Genomic DNA, 20,104 nt, shown 5'->3' on the forward strand with positions numbered 1-20,104 from the left:
TACAGTGAATAATTTGTATTGCAGTCAGTGGAGAAAACTACTAGTTACAATCGGTCACTTAGAGGTTGAGTTGCGTGGTTCCCTCGGAGGGTAAGGGGGTGCCGGGCTCTAGACCAAGCCACAACAGTCAGTGAAATGTTACCTGGCCCATGGAGTTCGGGTATAAAGTTGGTCTGGCTGTCCTTGGTGCTGAACGGGAGAAGCTGCAGAGCTGCTTTTGCCGCTTAAATGGTGCTGCGGGGAAAAGAGATGCAAAAAACACAACACCAGGGCAAGGGTAGTCTATACCTTGCTTTTATAGACTTCAACCTGGTCCCCAGGGACTCATTGTGGCGAGTGCTGAGGGACATGGGAATGCCCCTGGGGATTCTGGAACTTTTAATTAGGCTGCACAAAGATAATTTTGCCCGCGTAAGATGGGGCAGTCAGGGTCAAACAACTGAGCCCTTCAAGAAACAGCGGGGAGTCCGCCAGGGCTGTGTCTTAGCCCCAACACTTTTTTCTCTAATCAAGTAGCTGAGCAGCTATCTTCTAGCCCAGTTGATGCCCCCTCGTTGGAAAATTTTAAAATCCCTATCTTAGTATTTGCCGAAGACACCCTTCTGGTTTCTAAAACTCCTATGGGTCTGCAAAAACTATTGAACCAATTAAAGGCTTTTTGTGATGGGAGGGGCTTGGTAATTAACACTTCTAAAACCAAGCTAACGCTGCTTAACCCCCACAGGTCCTTTAAGGGAAATGCATTCTTGGACAATGCCCCGCTTGAGAGAGTTAGTTCCTTTGACTACCTGTGAATAAAACTATTGGAGGGTTTGGCTTGGAAGTTTTTCCTTAAGAAGGCCTTTCTCAAATTTTCCCTGGTGACCGGAGCACTCAGGCAGGCTTTCATACACCAAGCCTGTTCTTGCACGTGCTCTTAAACTATATTGTTGCAAGGATGTGAGCAGTGCCCTATACAGGGCTGAATTGTGGGGTATGGGAAATGTAAGCAATCTTTTAGCAGTGGAGAACTAGGGGCATATTAACAAGGGCTTTATCTCCGCTTTTTTTACTTTAAAAGCCAAAGAAGGAGATAAAAATATCGCCCTATCAACAACAGGGTGCTAACATGCAAAATCGCATGATAGCACCCTTTTGCACTACGCTTCCCTTTGCATCTCTAATGAGATGCAAAGTGGGCGTTCCAGAGCAAAATAATAGGAGAAATGTCACTAAGTGACATTTCTCCTATGATCATGCTTCATGTTAACCCTGTTAGAGACAAAAAAGCAGCGCTGACCACGGTTAACGCTGCTTTTTTACGTCTGCTAATTTTCAGACTTAGCCATGTAATCCAATAAGAGGTGGATTACATGGCTAAATCCACCATGGGCTAGCAACAAGGATATCCCTATCCTTGTAGTTTTATCACTGCATTACCAGCGATAACCTCCCAAAATGCCGCTATCGCTGGATTTTTTATCGCATAGACGGTTAGTGTTGTTAATAACGCGATAACCAGGTGATATTATCCAGCAATAGCGGGCGTTAAAAAAATTAACGCTAAGCGCCCTTAGCGTTAATTTTCCCTGTTCCTTGTTAATATTCCCCCACATTTCTTAGAAACTTGGTATCTCTTCCACAAAGTACCCCTCTTTTCCCACTTAACCTTGACTTGGGCATTAAGCCTATCAATGACCTCACAAGGCTACGCCCACTGTTGTTTTGGCAGAGAATGGTCTCTACTCCCGATCTGGCACCTTGCACTGCTGCCTAGAGTGAGGTTAGCACTCCGGACAACACCAATAGGATTGGCTGCATCAAACAAGTAAATAGCCTTCGGCCTAGCATTGGCTTGCCAAAGCATGTCAATGGCTTCCCACCAGCCTACACCGGATGCCTGGTTAAATTATTGTATCGGACTTGGGTTGAGCAGAATACTCTCTCCAAAATCAAACAAGGTAGTCTGGCCGAAGCATTTGGAGAATTGAAAACCCACCTGATTTGAAGAGCTATTTTGATGTCATTAAGGTTCCAGCTGATAGGAAACTTTATACCCAGTTTAGGCATGGTTGCTTACCAATTAACAGCCGCGGGCCGTGGAGGGAGTTACGGTGGGGCAGGGAGGCGGGGAGGGGGAGGGGCGGGGTGGAGGGACCTAAAAACAGGCATATGGATCATTGCAGGTAAGTACACAATTTAATTAATAAAACGAAATTCGTGGTGTGCACAGCATTGCTTTTTGCCATGCTGTGCGCGCTACGAATTTCGTTTTATTAATTAAATTGTGTACTTACCTGCAATGATCCATATGCCTGTTTTTAGGTCCCTCCACCCCGCCCCTCCCCCTCCCCGCCTCCCTGCCCCACCGTAACTCCCTCCACGGCCCGCGGCTGCCAATTAATGCTTTTACAAATTCTTGGCTGAGCCACAAATCCCAACACAAGGGTTGCCCTTATTGTCCTTGCCCACATGAATCGTTAGGCCACGTTGTCTTCGCCTGCACTGCCTATAAGAAACCAAGGATCAGATGGCTAGCACCAGTGTGTAGACAACTTGGGACTCGAAATTTTAAAGTCGCCTTACGCATACTGAAGACAGATGCTAGACCTTTATTCGCACGTTCCAAGGCGAAATGTTTAAGATTGTTTTGGGCCATCAGAAAGAGGGAGCTGCAAACCACGTTACCCAGCCCTGAGAGCCAAGAAAGTGCTGCTTTATTTCCATATGATGTCACTTAGGGGCATATGTAGTTAGGCGTTTGCGATTCGCAAACGCCGAAATTCGCCGAATTTCGGCGTTTGCGAATCGCAAACGGCGTTTTGATATGTAGGTTCCACTTAGCAAAATAAGGAATCGCAAAAATTGCATTCCTTATTTTGCTCAAGCATTTAAGGAATTACAATTTTGCGATTCCTTGAAATGCTATGTAGGAGTGCATTTTAAAATGCGATTTTGGCTTAAGGAACACCAAAATACCACCTACTCCAAGTAGATGGTATTTTGCGATTTCCTTTCAAAATGCATTTTTTTTTTTTTAATTCAAAGTGCCATGTGGCGCACAGACATGCCCTTAGGGCATGCATGTTCTCCACATGCACTTAGAGGCACATTCCAGGGGTGAATTGGACACTCATTCCTTAATTGCGATTTGCAATTTGCTAATCGCAATTAAGGAATGTTAGAGTTTCGCAAAAAAATTGTGAATTTTTACCTACATTCCATTTTGCTATTCTCAAATAGCGATTCCTTAAAAATCGCTATTTGGGAATCGCAAAATGGAAATTACCTACATATGCCCCTTAATGCTTTCATTTACACTGTCAAAGTGCTGGATTGCAAACTTGGTGTCTGTAACACACGAAACCTTTTGAATGCATTTGCACTTTAATCATGGGCTTTTATTGCTTGCTTTAAATTGCTGGAGGCTTTTTAGCATGAATCAGTTGTTAATTGTTGTATATATTTTGCTTTGTATGCTGCTATTACTCAGCCCGCGAGCCAACAAAGAGTTGTTTCATCTACATGGGCTATTCCTCACAAAACTTTCTGAAGGCTTTTGCATTTTAACTAAGGGTTTTTAGTGCTTGTCAATATTTGCTAGAGGCATTTTTAACTATGAAATATTTGATAACTGTTTTACTTGCTTTGTTTCGTATGCTTCTTTCACTATGTCTATCCCAGCTATCTTTTAATTGTAACTTGTTTTTAATATTCATTTGTATGTTGTCTCTCTATCCAGCATGCAACAAATACGACTTGTATGGCTGTATCTTTTATGGTTTTTAACCGAAATAAAGAGAGTTGATGATGATGACAAGAGCAGGGTCATTGCCGATGCCGTTCGCAAGTTTTGTGGAATGTCCTTTTGATACAGCGTCAAGTTAGGGAGTCAGTTACTGGACTTGTGACCAAAAAGCATTGGTAGTGGTCAAAGACGTAGATGGTTTCTTCGACGTATAGTTGACCTGGGGCGCACGATAGCTGCCTGAAACTTCATGGAACGCAGGACTACAGTTCCCATATGGCACTAGACCATCTGGATTTGGGCAATCTCTTGGAGGGCTCGATGGCCAGTAAATGTTTGGATCCAGAGCATTGTTTTTCCTGCAGTTTGCAGGGGACTAGTGCCACTAGTCCAGGGGAGTCTGATGGCGCTACAGGTGGCCCTCTGGCTGGGGGAGTTGAGAGTTGTCCCAAAGCCCTAGGGCCTGATGTAAGAAGCCGTTGCGATTCGCAAACGCCGGAATTAGCAGAATTCCGGCATTTGTGAATCGCAAACGGTGTTTTGGTATATATGAGCAAAATTGCAAAATAAGGAATCGCAAAAATTGCGATTCCTTATTTTGCTCAAGCACTTAACCGCATGCGTGCGGGCGGAATTCCGCTCGTACGCTGAGATTTTTTAAATCGCATGTTACGTGACGAGCTGGGCTCGTCATGAGCGTGCGAGGAGGCTACGCCATGACGAGCCCAGCTCGTCATCAGCGTCGAAGGGGTTAAGGAATCGCAATTTTGCGATTCCTTAAATGCTATGCATCAAGCATTTTTTTTTGCGAATCCACATTAAGAAATCGCAAATTACCACCAACTTGTAGTTGGTGGCAATTTGCGATTTCTTTTACAAATGCACTTTTTGGCATTTGTAAAGGTGCCATGTGGCGCTCATACATGCCCTTAGTGCATGTATGTGCGCCATATGCGCACACATTCAAATTTCAGGGGTGCAGCAGGGTGTCCTTAAGACACCCTTGCACCCTTGAAATTATTCTCAATTTGCGATTAGCAAATTGCGAATCGCAAATTGAGAATAAATTCCCATTCCTTCCTATGGGCCTCCTGGCCCATAGAAAAGAATGGGAAATTATTCCTTAATTGCGATTAGCAATTTGCTAATCGCAATTAAGGAATTTTAAGAAATCGCAAAAAAATAGCGATTTTCTACATAAATCCCAAATTGCAATTCTCAAATAGCGATTTCTAAAAAATCGCTATTTGGGAATCGCAAATGATGGTGATGATACATCTGCCCCTTAGTCCAGCAGTTCTAAGAAAGTTACCTCAGGGGCAGAGTATCCCTCTTTTGCTTTGGGCAAGTCTCATTGTTGTAGATGTAGAGCTCTGCTTTGTCCTATTCAATGTAGGTCATTCTGATCTGATGTTCTGGTTTCAGGGGGTCCTTTAAATCCTGGATTTAGCTGAGTTGAGGGTTGTGGGACCTAGCAGCCAATACCCCACTCAACAGGTTTAGGTGGTACCATAATGGAATTAGCATCCCGGGTCTGTCCGGGTGCAACCCCGCGTTATTCTATGGACTGCCAAACACTTGCAGTGGAAACGAACACTGTAGGAACATATACGCTTGCACTGACATGTCCACACCTTGAATACAAGGCACCCTGTCTTCTGGGCTCAAGACACCTTCCTTAGGGGTGACTGACATATTTTAAAGGCAGAGTATGGGCTTTGCATCAAATGGCGTGGGCAAACTCGAAATGGAGCAGTTTAAATTGGTTCTGTAGTCTGCAATGGTAGGAATGCTGTCAGTAGTTTTACTTGGGTCACTCAGAGTGGCACAAACAGTGCACCTTTACCACACATGCCCTGGGTACCACAGGTACCTCTTACCAGGGACTTACAAAGGGGTAAAGTCCTTGTCAACAGGTAATGCCAATTTAAACATAACAAGTTTTGGGGATAGAGCACTGGCACTGGGACTTGGGATGGACAGCTGTTGCTGTGAACAAAGGCCTCTCAGAGCCTTAGGGGATTTCAGCCCCCTTGGGCTCCGTGAGGCTTTTTTTTATTTGCTAGAACAGTCTACCCTTTAGTGGCAGAATGTTCTAATACCCTTATAGTCCTCCGCAGCTGGACTGTACCGGCATTAAAGTCCTGCTCCCTTGTTAATGGCCCTCGCCTTCGGCTCAGGCCTTTAATGCTGGAGCAGACCATTAAGGGCAGGAATAGCCTGCTATGGCGGGCTATAAGGCTATATAGCATGCCATTGTTTTTTACTGTCTGGAGGGCATTGCTGGAGTGTAATCTGAGATCTTCACAGGATTGGATGCGAGTGTTGACTCCCTACCTCTGCACCGGAAGGTCGAGAGTGTAGGTGCACCCAGAATAGAGATGGGGAGTGGTGTGTACATTCACAGCCAGTGGCAGAGTGTGTGGTTGCACACCGTGCTGGGCAGGGGCAGTGGGGATTTCTCTGTGAATTCAGGGCCAGCGCCTAGTATGTTTGTGTTGCCAACTGTATGGACATTCATAACCTGGATACATATGTACTCACCTTCATTTCTAAAACCTTTTACTGTTAATGCAATAATAGACTTTTCACAGATAATGACAGTGTGGCTTTTATGCTGAAGCTAGCTGTTGGTGGAGAGTGCCAATTTCCCTATTCATCACAGAAGTGGCAATGGATCAGATACACACTATTTTCCCATTGCTGCTTAGTTTAGTAAATCATTGTGTCTAATTGAACGTTTTACTCTGTAATCTCAGCGAATACATGTTATGCATTTTAAAACTTTCATAAGAACGCCTGAAAGCAGTAACACTCTAATTCCTCCTATTTGGAATTTACGTAGATTTTCAGGAGTGTTCATTATGTAACAAATTGTTATGAATCTGACAAAGACTGCTGCAGGGTAGACAAAGTGAACATTGGTAAAAGAGCTGCCCAAGGTAACAGAGAAGAAAAGGGATCCAATGGCGAGGTCCTCACAATGTAGCAAGAAACTCAAAGTTTAGAAAGAACAGGCAATCAAGAGGCAATTCAGAATAACTCACACCCAGGATGTGTATGACATGCATCTAACATAAATGGAGGGAATGTGGGTTTAAGCACGCAGGAGCTCCCTACTAGAAGACTGAAGCACAGTAAGTTCTCTACCCACTGTTGCTGTTACAGATACTGACTGTGCAAGTATCCACATGTAGGTTATTCCTACAAATGCATAGTCTGTGGAGCTGATACCTTCAATGATGTTATAAAAGTAACATGCTACAATATGAGAATGGCTGAGAAACACCACTGAGTTTGCCATCTGTGCCAAGGAACCCTGGCAAACACTAAAGAACACAGAAGGCAGTAACAGCAAGTCTAAAGAACTCCAATACACAGCCGCAAAAGACTAGGCACAGAAGAATAGTGTTCAACAGGAAAAGAGAAGCAAAGAGAACCCTAGGCAGAGATCAAGAAAACATGTTATGCTAGGAATTGAGGAAAATACTGCAGACCAGTCTTTGCTCTAGAAACGGGGAGGGAGACACTACAAAATATAATAGTGCCAGTTCAGAAAGCAAGGGTGCATTGCAAGGCGGTGCTGGTTCAAGAAACTAGGATGCACTATTTAACACTGCAGGCACCGGAAACAAGGATAGCAAAACCTCAGGGATCTCTGCAAACAACCTGCCAGCCAATCAGGAACTTTGCTACAACGACCAGCACTGAACTGAAGGAAACAGAGGCTTTAAAAGAGCTCCTAGTGTCATGATGCCTCCATCCATCCTTGGCCTGCAAGGTTTGAGACAAAGCAGGGAATAGGGAATAGAAAGAATTGGCAGTTTTTCCGGGAAGCTTGAAATCATTCCTAGGGTCTGTTACAAGGTCAAGGCTTCTAGGAAATGTAGCATTTGGGAGAAATTACATTTTGGCTATCACAAAGACTGACATGGATCCTAAATTTAAGGGATTTTCAGAATATTGTCCAAGATGCTGGAATTTTGTATATGAATGTAGCCCATGGTCCACCTGACAGACCCCCATTGGTGGACACGAGAGCCAACCATGACACAAATTTCCGAAATCATTTATTGTCAGTCCGATCTATTCAGATTTGCACCACGTTAGTGGTATTCATAATCAGTTTTGATTATTGGTGGATAGATGGTAAAAGAAGAAAATAATAACAGACAGCTCTGGCAGGTGTGTTCAAAGCACTTGTGGTTGAGAGTTTAATTAAGTATGTGCTATCCATGCTTTGTTGAATTGATGCAATTCCTTTTAATTAAATTGATTTTACTGGTGCCACTTGTTTGAATGTATTCTAAGAAGAAATCACATTTAATTAATTTATTTTAAAGGTGTTTATGCAAAATAATAACTTGAACTAACACTTAAACCTGAAAAGAACACTGCAGATTAAATTTGTGATCCTTTTAGTAACCATCCTAATGAAAACAGCATTATTGTGTGACATATCCAAACCTACAATTATCTACAGAAAATCTAATAAAAAAATACCCTTGTGTACTCGAAATTGGCCAGATTTACATATTAAATTGTGAGCACCACTATGTGAAGACATAAGGACATTAAAGTCAATTCTCTATCTTTGTGTTTACTCCAGGCTGCCTACTCCACGAGTAGCCTCAGCAGCAGCAGCGTTGCTACCAGTTTCAAGAGCGACTTCTCAGAAAGCCTCCTTCTGCCCATTGGAACCTTTCAACCAGGCGCTGGGGATTCCATCTCGGATGCTGTCTTTTGTGATGAGATCTACTCTGTGGAAAGCACCGAAAAAGGTAATTTTTGACCAGAACAGTATACATCAGATCTTGTTAATCCATGTCTGCTTAGTACAAAATGGCCGCTATTCTTATGTCCTCATGGATCTTAAGACTTTCTTGGATAACCTATCCAGGTGATTAACCAAGTCTCTGTATTTTTTCTTATACTGCGTTGTTAGCAGCCACTGAAAGGGTGTAATTCCCACTCCAGGTGGAAGTGCAATATTTAAGTGACAGAGCTCACGCAAAAACATTGCCTGCACCCAAACCAAAAATCAGGTTTAGCGGATGTGCAGGGGCGGCCTTAGGCATGTGCAAGCTGTGCACCTGCACAGGGCCGCCAAACCCCAGGGGCCGCCACGCCAATATATATCCTTAATATAATAATCCTCTGAGGATGGATACATATTTGCGTGGCGGCCCATGGCAGGGATTTGGCTGCCTCCGGCTCTGTTCCATTCCAAACACCCAGACCCCTCCTCTTCACTGGCCTCCGCGCCTGTGCCCCTCCTGGTTCCTGATTGGCTTCTATTTTTCCCTACCCACTGCGGGCGCGCTGGTACAGGTGTATATAAGCCACGGCCACCGCCGTCTTGCGCGAAAGCAACTATAACCTTTTCCTCTCCCGGCAGGCGAGTCCTCTTACAAGCTTATCTATACTTTTTATAAAGTACTGGTGTTAGCGCAATAGTCATAGTTAATATCTGGTGGGATAGGGGGCAAACGACATTCGCGTACCCATTGCAAGCAAAATCGGAGAGAATTGGAGTACACTAATCTGGGTATTCGAAACGAAAGAGAAAGGCGGCTCAGCAGGCTTTCGTAGCGTCACAGGAAGGAGCAAGCCGCAGGTACTGGTCATCTAACGCCTTTTCTGGACGTTTTATTACAACATCTTCCTGAGCTCCGGGGGGCTCCGCCCCGCCCGCACCCCCTCTTCCGGGGCCCCCTACCTACGCTACTGCCCAGGGCCGCCCTGTGCCTAAAGCCGCCTCTGTGGTGTGTTTGTTCCCTAGTGTTATATGGTTATACGTGATGTTTTGTTATTATATGATATGACTAGCTTAATTCTATATTATTTATTCGAGTGCTTGTGGATACACGATTTGTTGTTTTTCCGTCTGGTGCGTACATCAGTATTCGAAAGATTATGAGGGCCCTGGGGGGGCCGATATTTAAAACAAATTTATACCAGAAACCTTCGCGGGAGTGTACTCAACAACTTCCCAAAGTGTCAAATAGACAGACAGACATGCATTCGTTTTTATATATATAGATAATCAAAAATCAACCATGATTTATACCAATCAAGCCACAAGTGGCCACGATTTATTTGTTTTTTTTTGGCTAGTCGAAGTGCTATGTGTGCTTGTAGGGTGCACATTGCTCAAGTGTCTTAAGCCACCATTGAAAAAAATTGCACATTAAAATGGACGCCCTACATATATGCCTATTCCCTGCTGACGAGAGGTAACAACCTCGAAACACGTGTCCAGGGATGGCCAACGCGACAGTGATTTTTTGCTCAGGACCCTGGCAGAGACGCACCCGCTGATGCTTACTTCATGGACCACAATGCTTTGGGGCAACACGCTGATAGGACAAGCAGTGTGCGACCAATTGGACTTTCCAAAATGGACGCCAACTGCATCAGATGGGGGAAGACCAGGTGTTTAAAGTCTTATGAAAATGTGATTGCTTGTTTGTATTGTGGATAAACTTGGTAATGAGCCCAAGTTTAGAAAGCTGAATGTGGAAGGAATTGCTCTCTGCTTTCTAACACACTCGAAGCTGGTGATCTCCAGTTTGAGGGAGGTTCGATGAACAACTTTAGGATGAAATTGGAGGAGTTTGCTCAAAACAAATCTGAGACTGACCAAGAGGAAGAATTGATGTTCAGTGGACATTGATTTAAACGTTATCCCAATCTTAGCCGGAAAATAAGGTGACACGATCATATTGTGGAGATCTTAGAGCCGGGCTGTTGCACTTTGAAATTGTTGCCCGGATCCAAACAGTGATTGCCACAGTGCAGCCTGGCTGAGGGCTGAGGCAAAGGCATTGGCAGCACCAAACTGATGATAGGAAGGGATACACATACCATCCTTCTCTTTACCCTCATTTGACAGAAGGTCTTTGGGAGGCAACGATAATCTTCTTTACAAGGAAATAACTCTGCCAATCAAAAGACACGTTTATTATTAGTGTAAGATCCCCAGGAGGTAAGCTTGAGTCAGAATCCCAATGCTGGAGAGTTATACTAACTAGAAGACTCTCTGTTTTTCTGGGAACCAACTTGAGAAAGCTTTTGAAGCCTGTGCTTGTTTTGGAGTTTGAAGAAGAAGAGCATTTGTCTACAAAATGTTGTGTTAAGATTTTGATGAGGATATCACATTAATACCCTGCTTTCTGCCAAATATTCAATGGGTGTTTTTATAGTTTTAGGAATGAAACAGTAATACCACCATTTTTAATGGGCTCATTCTTCCACAGATATCCCAAAGGTCCAAGTGCATACTTAAAACTGCCACCCGGATAGTGGGTGTTTGTAGGTGTCATAGTCACTCTCATTGTAAGCAGCGTAGTCATTGCCAGCCACTACTAAGGACATTGGCTCCATTGTTCAGTGTGCAACAGACACTGCAATCAGGAGCATGTTCCTTTTTCGTGCTCTTTTTTCAATGTGCTTTTGATGTTTTCCTCTATTTGATTGAGACATCTAGCCGCAGATTCCTTACATGTGAAGTTCCCAGGTGTCAGACTGGATCCGGAAGGAAGACTGGATCCAGAAGGATCAGTGAGGAATCTGCGGCCAGAGCATGTCCTTACCCAATAAGACGTTACCAAAGGTAAGTAACTTGTCAATTTTTGACTGAACCATGCGGCTGTCTATGCCTGTCTTTCTGCCTTAGATGAAATAGGGAAGCCAGGTAGTGGTGACCCATCTCCATGATGGATGCATGTGGTGTCTCTGGCTCAGTCATGACAAGAAGACCAGCTCCATTGACTGACAGATCCGCCCAAAGAACGGGGGGTTGATAAAGGCAAATCTGTTGTTTGCAGAGTTCGAGGAGCTTGGCTATGGGTCCTCATTGAATCCAGAGGTCTGCAAAGATAGGTGTGACTGCTTCTATCCTGGGAGAAGGCTTAGTAGAAGAAGCATCACCTGTCCTCTTCGCACTCACCCCTTTGATGAATTTTTACAGGATGGCCCATAACTATGGCTCAGTAGAAGGGACTGAGTGGGAAAGACAGACAGGCTGTAACCCACGCATCTCCCATCACTTATTGGGAGATAATGCGTATTGCGTCACTACCAATCATGGCAGGAATACACTTATTTCGATGTGGGTTGCTGGGATGCCTTTCACAGGAGGATGCACACTGCCGCAAGAAATATGCACTATTATCTTTAAAGGCTTTATTAATATGTTAAAGACCTGTTTTAGTCCAGAATACATGAATACGGGTAATTGCTGATATAAACATTATGGTCAGTGAGATAGTGGCGGTAATTAATGGCAATACATGGCAACATAGTAGACTGGAAGGTAATCTTTGGCTAGAAGTTATGAGGGGATTCCTTCTGTTTTCTGACTAATGTCTACATTCGCACCGAAATCTTGTCAAGCATAGGAGTATCCTCAACTATCCCACAGTACACATATCTGCTCTTAATTTCTAGTGTATTCCCAGCCTGAACCCTGGTCAGAGAAGCAAGGCCTATCCTCATTTATGTTATGGTGTTCTTCCGAGAAGCAGGTAGCTAGAGCCTGCAAGAACCACTGCGCAGCCTTGATGCAATTGACTACTGTGGGACAGATGCTCCTATCTTGAATGCCTGAACCATCACTCTTCTTGAGAGTCTCTCACTCGAACATTATTTACTAACTTTATCATTATAAAAGCAAGCCTTGTTATTTGCACATTTGTCTAAGCAGTGGCAGCTCCTCCGCTAGGGTGGAGGAGCGTCGCCTCACTGCATTCTCGAGTGCGAGAAGCAGAAACATAAAATGGTAATAACTAAAAGTTATTACCATTTTACATTTCCTTCTCGCATTGCGGGCGTGTGGGTGGTTGGGGCTGCTCTGTTCTTTGAGCAGGGCAGTGGAGGAGTGGTTTGCCCACTTCAGAGTGCGCAAAGACTTTTTGGTCGGCCCTCTTGGCTGTATTGCGGCCTGCATGGAGAACATTGCCCCTCCATAGCCCCTGCTGGGTGGCATCCCGACCAATCACAATGCTGATTGCAGCGCTGTAATTGGCTTAGGGAAGGGAGTCTGGCTGCCTGCTTCTTGTTCCTGCTGGAGGCAGGATAGCAGGAGTTAAGAAGACGCAGGACCCGGCGGCAGAAAGATACGTTTAATTTAGTTTCATTTTTTTTTATTTACCAGTGACACCCCCACAATTCTCCCCCGTGACCCCTCGTACCCCCCCCCCCCGTGAGCAATGCGGGCCGTAACTGTGTCTAAGGCTACTTATATGTCTCCCTTAATACTATTACATGAATATTTATTGATAATAAACTGTTATTGTTTTTTGGTCATAACAATACTCAAGAACTTCATCCGAAAGCAACCCCCCCCTCCCCTGCTCCCCTCCTCCATTGCCCGCCCGGACTCAGTCCATTCTATCATCTCCCAACCTCTACTGTCATTTCGAGCATCAAGCCAAAGTAATCCTACCAACCCTCCCAAACACTGGCACGTTTCTTAGGGCATCTCTGGGATTATAAATGGGTTTCTCCTGTTGGGAGTATCAGTCCATTGCTGCTTTCCGTTCATGTAACGTGGGTGGATTGGTGGCTCTCCATCAGGGTGCAATGTTTCGCTTGGCCAGCACCATTGGCAACCTCGCCAACGTACGTTCCCCCTCTTGCCCCCAGGTCATCCAGTAGCACTAGTAATGCTATCCTTGAAGTCAAGTTGATGCGTCTGCCTTGTGCTTGGGTGAGATTCTGGCTATTAAGCTCAACTATTTGGTGATTTCGGGGCACTACCGCATCACATTGAAGAATTCTGCACATGGGCATGCCCACCAGTAACAGTTGGGTTCAGGAAGCTTACTCGCATGCCACCAGTCGCGTGGTGTTAGGCAAGGAATGTAGAAGAAGCAAATCTGAATCAACCAAACTCTGAAAGCTACTGCAATTTCCCAGGGGGCCGTGCATGCTTCCTTCTAGACTACATCATCCAGAGGCCCAACCCTCCCACTTCTGCTTCAGGGTTGCAAGCTTGTACGGCTCGTTGTTTATCAACGATAAATAGATCTTAGATACCCCACCTTGCCGCCAATACCCCCATCATCAGTTGGACTTCCAGGGGGCTGTACTGCGGAAGGTCAGAGAGCTCTGGGCAGTGATCAGCCAATGCGTGCAAAACCTGTAGGAATCCTACACATGAGCAGGAGAATGCTTTCAGCCCAAAAGATGGTGTAAGCCATCTCTGTTTTTTGTAGATGTGAAACCTACTCAGGGCATTTACCCATAAACAGTAGTTTGTAACTGCTTAAATGTCAGTAATATATAAACCTCTTAGAATTTGCCTAGACCTAGCTGTCTTACTTCCCATAGTAAACAGTAATGTGGTGCAGCACCTCAATGATGCGTTCTTTAAGGAAAGATGGCCATAGTGTGTTTACAGTGAAGGTAGAACAGACTTTTAGCATTTCCTCACCTAAAAAAGGTCTTAGCAGCAGACTGATTTTTGGAAGGCCTGCAATATGTCTTCCCTTCCACGATTTTTTCTTCCCACCCTCTTGCGATAGCTCCTGCATACCAGCAGATGGCTCCATCCACCTTCATCTTGATTCCATCCCATTGCCGGACATGATGACGTCAAGCCTCATATAGGCGCCACACTGATGCCAACTCCCCTTTCCACACCTTTGAAGCGGCTCCAAAGCTCTGTTCCTACCAATTTCACTTATTTTTTACCAAAGCCATTTTGCTTCTCTAAAATGATGTTGACAGTATGTAAGGACGTCCCAACCGGAGCCGAAAAGCTACAACTCATGTTGCATATGTTACAAATGATGTAAGTTTTGGGTCGGACAACATCTGCTTGCGGTGCTTAGGTATCGGTTCAGCTCACCTTTGTGAGATAAGTCAAAGGCAAAGTTGAGGGACAATCCAAAGAAGGAAAACTGGAAAATCAAGCAAAGCTCTTTGATGTCCATATGTTCCAGCTCAAAGGTTTGGCCATGGAGCTGATGTTTGAGTAACACGATTTTGTCTTCTCCTTCCTCCTCGAACCTGATATTGACTCAGGAGAAGATACTCTCAAGGCCATTGATGCACTGCAGCAGGTTGAGATCTTCAAGGAGGCGCATGCTGCAGATTTTCAAATAGATTTCCAGGGCTACGATGTCCATGCAGAATCTAGATAACAAGGGTGTTTTAAAAAAAATGTTTGGGGAGTCTTTTGGAGAGACTTTCTTTATTGTTTGTGCTGGTGTTTAAAGCTCTCCGGTCCACCAAACCTCCATTACTTGGTTCTGTCTTGGGCACACACCGCAGCGCCATTTTGGGGGTTGGCGGTCTAGTGCTCCTCTTTCTTTGTGGGCAATGTCTGTATCAGGCCAGATGGCAGCGCATACGCGCAGCAAGTTCCAAGGCTAGGGAGTCCATGCAGAATCTAGATAACAAGGGTGATTTAAAAAATAAATCTGTTTGGGGAATCTGTTGGAGAGATTTCTGTATTATTTGTGCTATTTTTAAAGCCGTCCAGTCCTCTGCAACACGCTGTGTGTGCAGTGGAGGTTTCCTTTTTAAACCATCACTTCCTGGTTCTATCTTGGGCACACATCACAATGCCATTTTGGGGGTTGGCGGTCTAGAGCTGCTTTCTCCTTTTGGGAAACAACTATATCAGGCCATATGCGAGCGCGGACGTGCCAATGGCATGCCAAAGGAAAGCTCGTCTGTGTCCGTCCGTGCCTGGACGATGCCAGGGGCCAGGACCCCTGCCAATTTCACCTTAAAATCATATAGAAGGTAGGAACTTAGGAAGTTTACAGCTGAGGGTAAGAGTGTTTTCTGTAATACTTTGGATTTTAATAAACTACTCTTCAATTAGCATCAAAGGTAATTTCAAGCCACCTTATCACACTCTTGAATTTAAGTATTCAAACAGGAATCTTTCCCACTGACTGGAAGAAAGCAGCCATTCTTCCCCTACTGAAAAAACCTTGACCTAAAGAGGCAAAAAGTTATAGGCCCATAGCTAGGTTTTCTTTTTTTAATACAATATTGGAAAAACATCTCAACTTTAGACTTTCAGAATTTCTGGAGGCAAATGAAATCCTCGACCCTGTGCAGTTTGGTTTCAGGAAAAACCACAGCACAGAGTCAGCCTTGGTTGCAGCGGTGAAGGAAATTAGAAAGATCATGGATAGGGGAGGGAAAGCAGCGCTGATTTTGTTAGATCTTTCTGCCGCTTTCCATACTATCTCCCATTTAGTACTTACCAAGCGGCTGGAAAGTATAGTTGTTGGTGGATCAGCACTTACTCTGTGGACATCCTTTCTTCTGGGCAGAGAACAGATGGTTGCGTTCGGTGATTTTACATCCACGCCTTTTACTTTGCCCTGCGGTTCCCTTAGGGATCATTCCTCAGTCGGACCTTTTTTAGTATATATGTGGCACCTGCGGCCAAACTGATTAGATTGTGTGGTTTCCCCGCTGTATCATATGCAGATGATACACACATTGTAGTTTCAATCTCAGGAGATCCATTATAGGTTCCAAATCATTTTAGAACTTTTATGTGGGAAGTTGTGAGTTGGATTTGCACCAACTGTCTAAAAAGAAACTCATAAAAAAACAGAGGCCATACTGTTTGAAAAGGAAACTAGTTTCAAGTTTATTGTATTTATAATTACGGAACTCCAAAGAGGTCCACACAAAATCACAAAGTTACATGTGCATAATATAAAATTCAAATGTACAATGAATTACACATAATAAAATATTCCACTCCATCATGGTATCAAACAATCATAAACAATATCCGATGTTCAAAAATCTTTCATTTGACAGGATTAAAAAAAAACAGCAGAGCAAAATATAAAGTGATTTTCGTGCCATCAGTGCAGGGTTTTAATAAAAAAAAATATATATATATAGAGAGAAGAATAATTTATATACCACAAAAATACAATCAAATAATACAAATGACTAATATATAGAAGATACAAATCTCATACATAAGAAAGTGTCAGCCTCAACAACCTACAGACTTTAAAAAGCTCTTTAAAAATTAAAAAATTCTATTACAAAATATTTCATTAGGACGATCATAAAGTGATTGTGGTACTGCTGAGGCTGAGATAATAGATAACTGTATTATAGTTGGCCTCAGCCATTTCCGCCTACATAATCACAAAGCAGGATAGATGAATAATACATGGTTAATATTTTGAAGACCATTTTTGCACAGGTTACAGATCGCTGATGAACAGTACCATTTAGCCAGGAGTGTATTTAAAGAAAGCATGCCCTGCCTCAACAGTAACAGGTTACATATCGCTGATGAATCATTCTAGTTTGACCAGGGGGGTTTAAAGTTAGCATGCCCTTCCTCAACAGTAACCAAAAGCAGCGCACTCCATGCGGCAGATTCCATGAAATATAAGCCTGTCCTTTATTTATCAAAGAGGAATCAATAGCTGGATGGTAACCCTTCTTTAAAGTACAGGCTTCCCTGTCTATACGAAAACTTAAGGACAAGGTGGCTTGTTTCAAAGTAGCTTTTAATTGTTGGGTGTCAGAGTGAAAATCAAGGACTGGATCAAATTGCAACAAATCTATTGCAATCATAACATTTCTATAGATGTCAGTTTCACCCATTTTTTAAAAAAATGGGTGGAACTGACGTCATCACGCCTACGTGGCCCTCTTATGGCTCCGGTGACGTCATGCGGAGTCGCGTGCGGAGCCATGACGCTATGACGACCTCGTCGGCGCGGAAAGCTACGAAAAATTTCCGTGGAATGCTGGCGCAGGGGATATTCATAAGGTGAGGAATCCACAGGCAGATACTGTATCCACCAGAAAAAGCGTTACCGAAGGTAAGCAACTTGTTCATTGCAACAAATCTATTGCAATCATAACATTTCTATAGATTAATGAATTTTCTTTTCGACCATCTAAAATGTCTTTTCGCAACCAGAACCTGAGTGTACCATGGTCACTCAATGCTAGATCCACGGCCCAATGCACTACCCCTGCGAGGCCCTGTGCCCAGGTGCTTCTCAATCCAAATTCTAGCCTAAGTGCGGTCATAGAGAATGCCGGATTAACTGAGGCTAGACTTCTAAGAAGTAGACCTTCCACTATGTTTTAAAAGCCCCATTTCTATACGTAAATCAGTTCTATACCATACAGCAGGAAGGCAGGAATCTTAGCACGAAAGACCTCCAAGAAAAATGTAAAATGTCTTTTCCCAGTGGACCTATAAAGGGAGCCCAGACAATTTGCCTGAGAGGTGGCGTTAGATGTATTATATTCTATATGGGCTTTAGCGCTTAAATTTGTGCACACTATTTTCCCCCAAAAGGTGTACAATTTTTGACCACCTAGATACCATGCAAAGTTCCCATACTTCGGCTTCTTCCTCCCATGCATACACATAATTTTAATTTTGGATACATTGATCTTTAGATGGTGAGTCTCAGCAAATGTTTGGAGGACCTGCAGATGGCTATTTAAGCCCTTAGGGGTTGGATCAAAAATTATTATGTTGTCTGCGGAAAAGACACTACTTTTTGGAATTCCACCTGGTGACCTCAGGAATTAGGTCCTTTACCTTCTCCTGTCTCTAAGGTCTGAAACCTAGAGATTATTTTTCATAGCAAGCTCTCGCGCTCAGAGCACATAAATCAACCTACCTCTGCATGTTTCTACCTCCTAAGAACATTGAAAAATATATTGCAGTTCATTCCCTTCGATTTACAAGAACAGTAATCACCCCCTTGGTGCTGTCTAAGATTGATTACTGTAATGCCTTTTATTTTGGCATTCAAAAAAGACACTTAAGCAAATTACAGGCACTTCAAAACACTTCTGCCGTTTAAGGTTGAACACTCCCAAGAACTCATCAGTTTCTCAAACTATCAAGCAGCTGCAAAGGCTGCCTGTGGGGAAAAAGAGTGGCTTTTAAAGCACTGTGTGAAGCCTATAAAGCGCTTCATGGTACAGGCCCTCACTGTTTGGGAAATTGTTTTGTTGTTATATATATTGAGTAGATCCCTCCGCTCCAGCTATACTAAATGTATGGCACGTCCAAAAATTAAGAGAGCTGTCTGGGGAGGGAGAAGTTTTTCAGATATCACCATCAAGTAATGGAATACACTTTCTTGTAAGTAGCAAAGTATCCTTTACCCTCCTGTAGTTTAGCAAACAACTAAACACATGGTTCTTTTGACAAAAGCAGGTTCTTTACTGCCATCAACTCTGCCTTATCTATCTTTACTTATTTATGGATGCCAGTGCCAAGATGCCTTTGGGATTTGAACGCTCTACAAACATATTCAATATCAATATCAGTATCCTGGCTCCCTCTGGCGCGACTTTCGGCTCAGTGGATTTTTTGGCCCTTCCCCGGGGTTGACAGACCACAGACAAAATCAGTCCACTCAGCCTCCGGCTCCAGCCATGCTTTAGCTGACATGCTGCAGGCACTGCCACTTGTTCTGCCATTGGCACTACCACCAGCTCCAGTTGCCCAAGTCTCAATCTGGCACCTGCTCTGATTCAGCTGGCTGGCTGGCCGCCAACTCTCCTCCATCCTCTGCCTTCTGTGTTAACAGGAAGCACCCAGGCTCCACTAAGCCAATCACAACGCTGCAATGCAGTGTTGTGATTGGTCTGAGCGCTGTGGTTCAGTGCTCAGACAGGCTCAAACAGGAACTGGGAACCTGCTCCTGTTCTTCATACAGTGTAGGGTCAAAGGCCTGAACTCTCCCCGGCAGCTCCTCGCCTCCGTCATCGCCGCTGAGCCCCCAGCCTTGGGTGTTTAAGGCTACTGTCTGCCCTGACTGTGTGCCGTGGCCACCCTGCTTGCCACGACGCAGTAAGTTTTCACCTTTTTATTCTGCATTCTGCTTTGTAGTAGCTAGCAATATTGTATTGTGTTTTGTTGTGCTGTCCATCTTGTATTATCTTCTTCTATTAACTTTATTGTGCTTACTGTGCTCTGCATTGTCATCCCTTTATTGAGTTATTGTGCCTGTTGTTCTCACTGGGATCTCTGATCTGCTTTGTATCCCCTTGTTGTTCCCCACCTCCCTGTTCCTGCCACTGCTGCCCCCACGACCCCTCCCCCCTGTCCACACCCGTTTCTCGCCTCCCAGCTGAGTGTCCCACCCCTCCCCTACGAATGGCGACCGCTACGGGGAGCGCTAGTAAGACCTTGACCTTAGTCACAGGCCTGCACTCTCCCCAGCAGCTCCTCGCCTCTGACTTCGCCGCTGAGCCCCCAGCCTTGGGTGTTCAAGGCTGCTGTCTGCCCTGACTTTTTGGCGTGGCCGCCCTGCTTGCGGAGACGCTGTAACTTTTCACCTTTTCATTCTGCATTCCGCTTTGTAGTCGCTAGCAGTATTGTATTGTGTTGTG

At 44.2% G+C, this 20,104-nt stretch overlaps 1 protein-coding gene across 2 annotated transcripts in view; it reads left to right on the plus strand.

The window, feature by feature from the left end:
• NEK10 (NIMA related kinase 10) overlaps positions 1 to 20,104 on the plus strand; it is a 1,104,115-nt gene that overhangs the window by 800,283 nt on the left and 283,728 nt on the right. For both annotated transcript variants that reach the window (XM_078663960.1, XM_078663961.1), the window contains exon 27: positions 8,337 to 8,508. In XM_078663960.1, the coding sequence (XP_078520086.1) occupies positions 8,337 to 8,508 (172 nt within the window). The remainder of the gene's footprint in view (positions 1 to 8,336; positions 8,509 to 20,104) is intronic.

The sequence above is a fragment of the Lissotriton helveticus genome, chromosome 10 (assembly GCF_964261635.1).
Source record: "Lissotriton helveticus chromosome 10, aLisHel1.1, whole genome shotgun sequence".
In the NCBI taxonomy this organism is placed as follows: domain Eukaryota; kingdom Metazoa; phylum Chordata; class Amphibia; order Caudata; family Salamandridae; genus Lissotriton; species Lissotriton helveticus.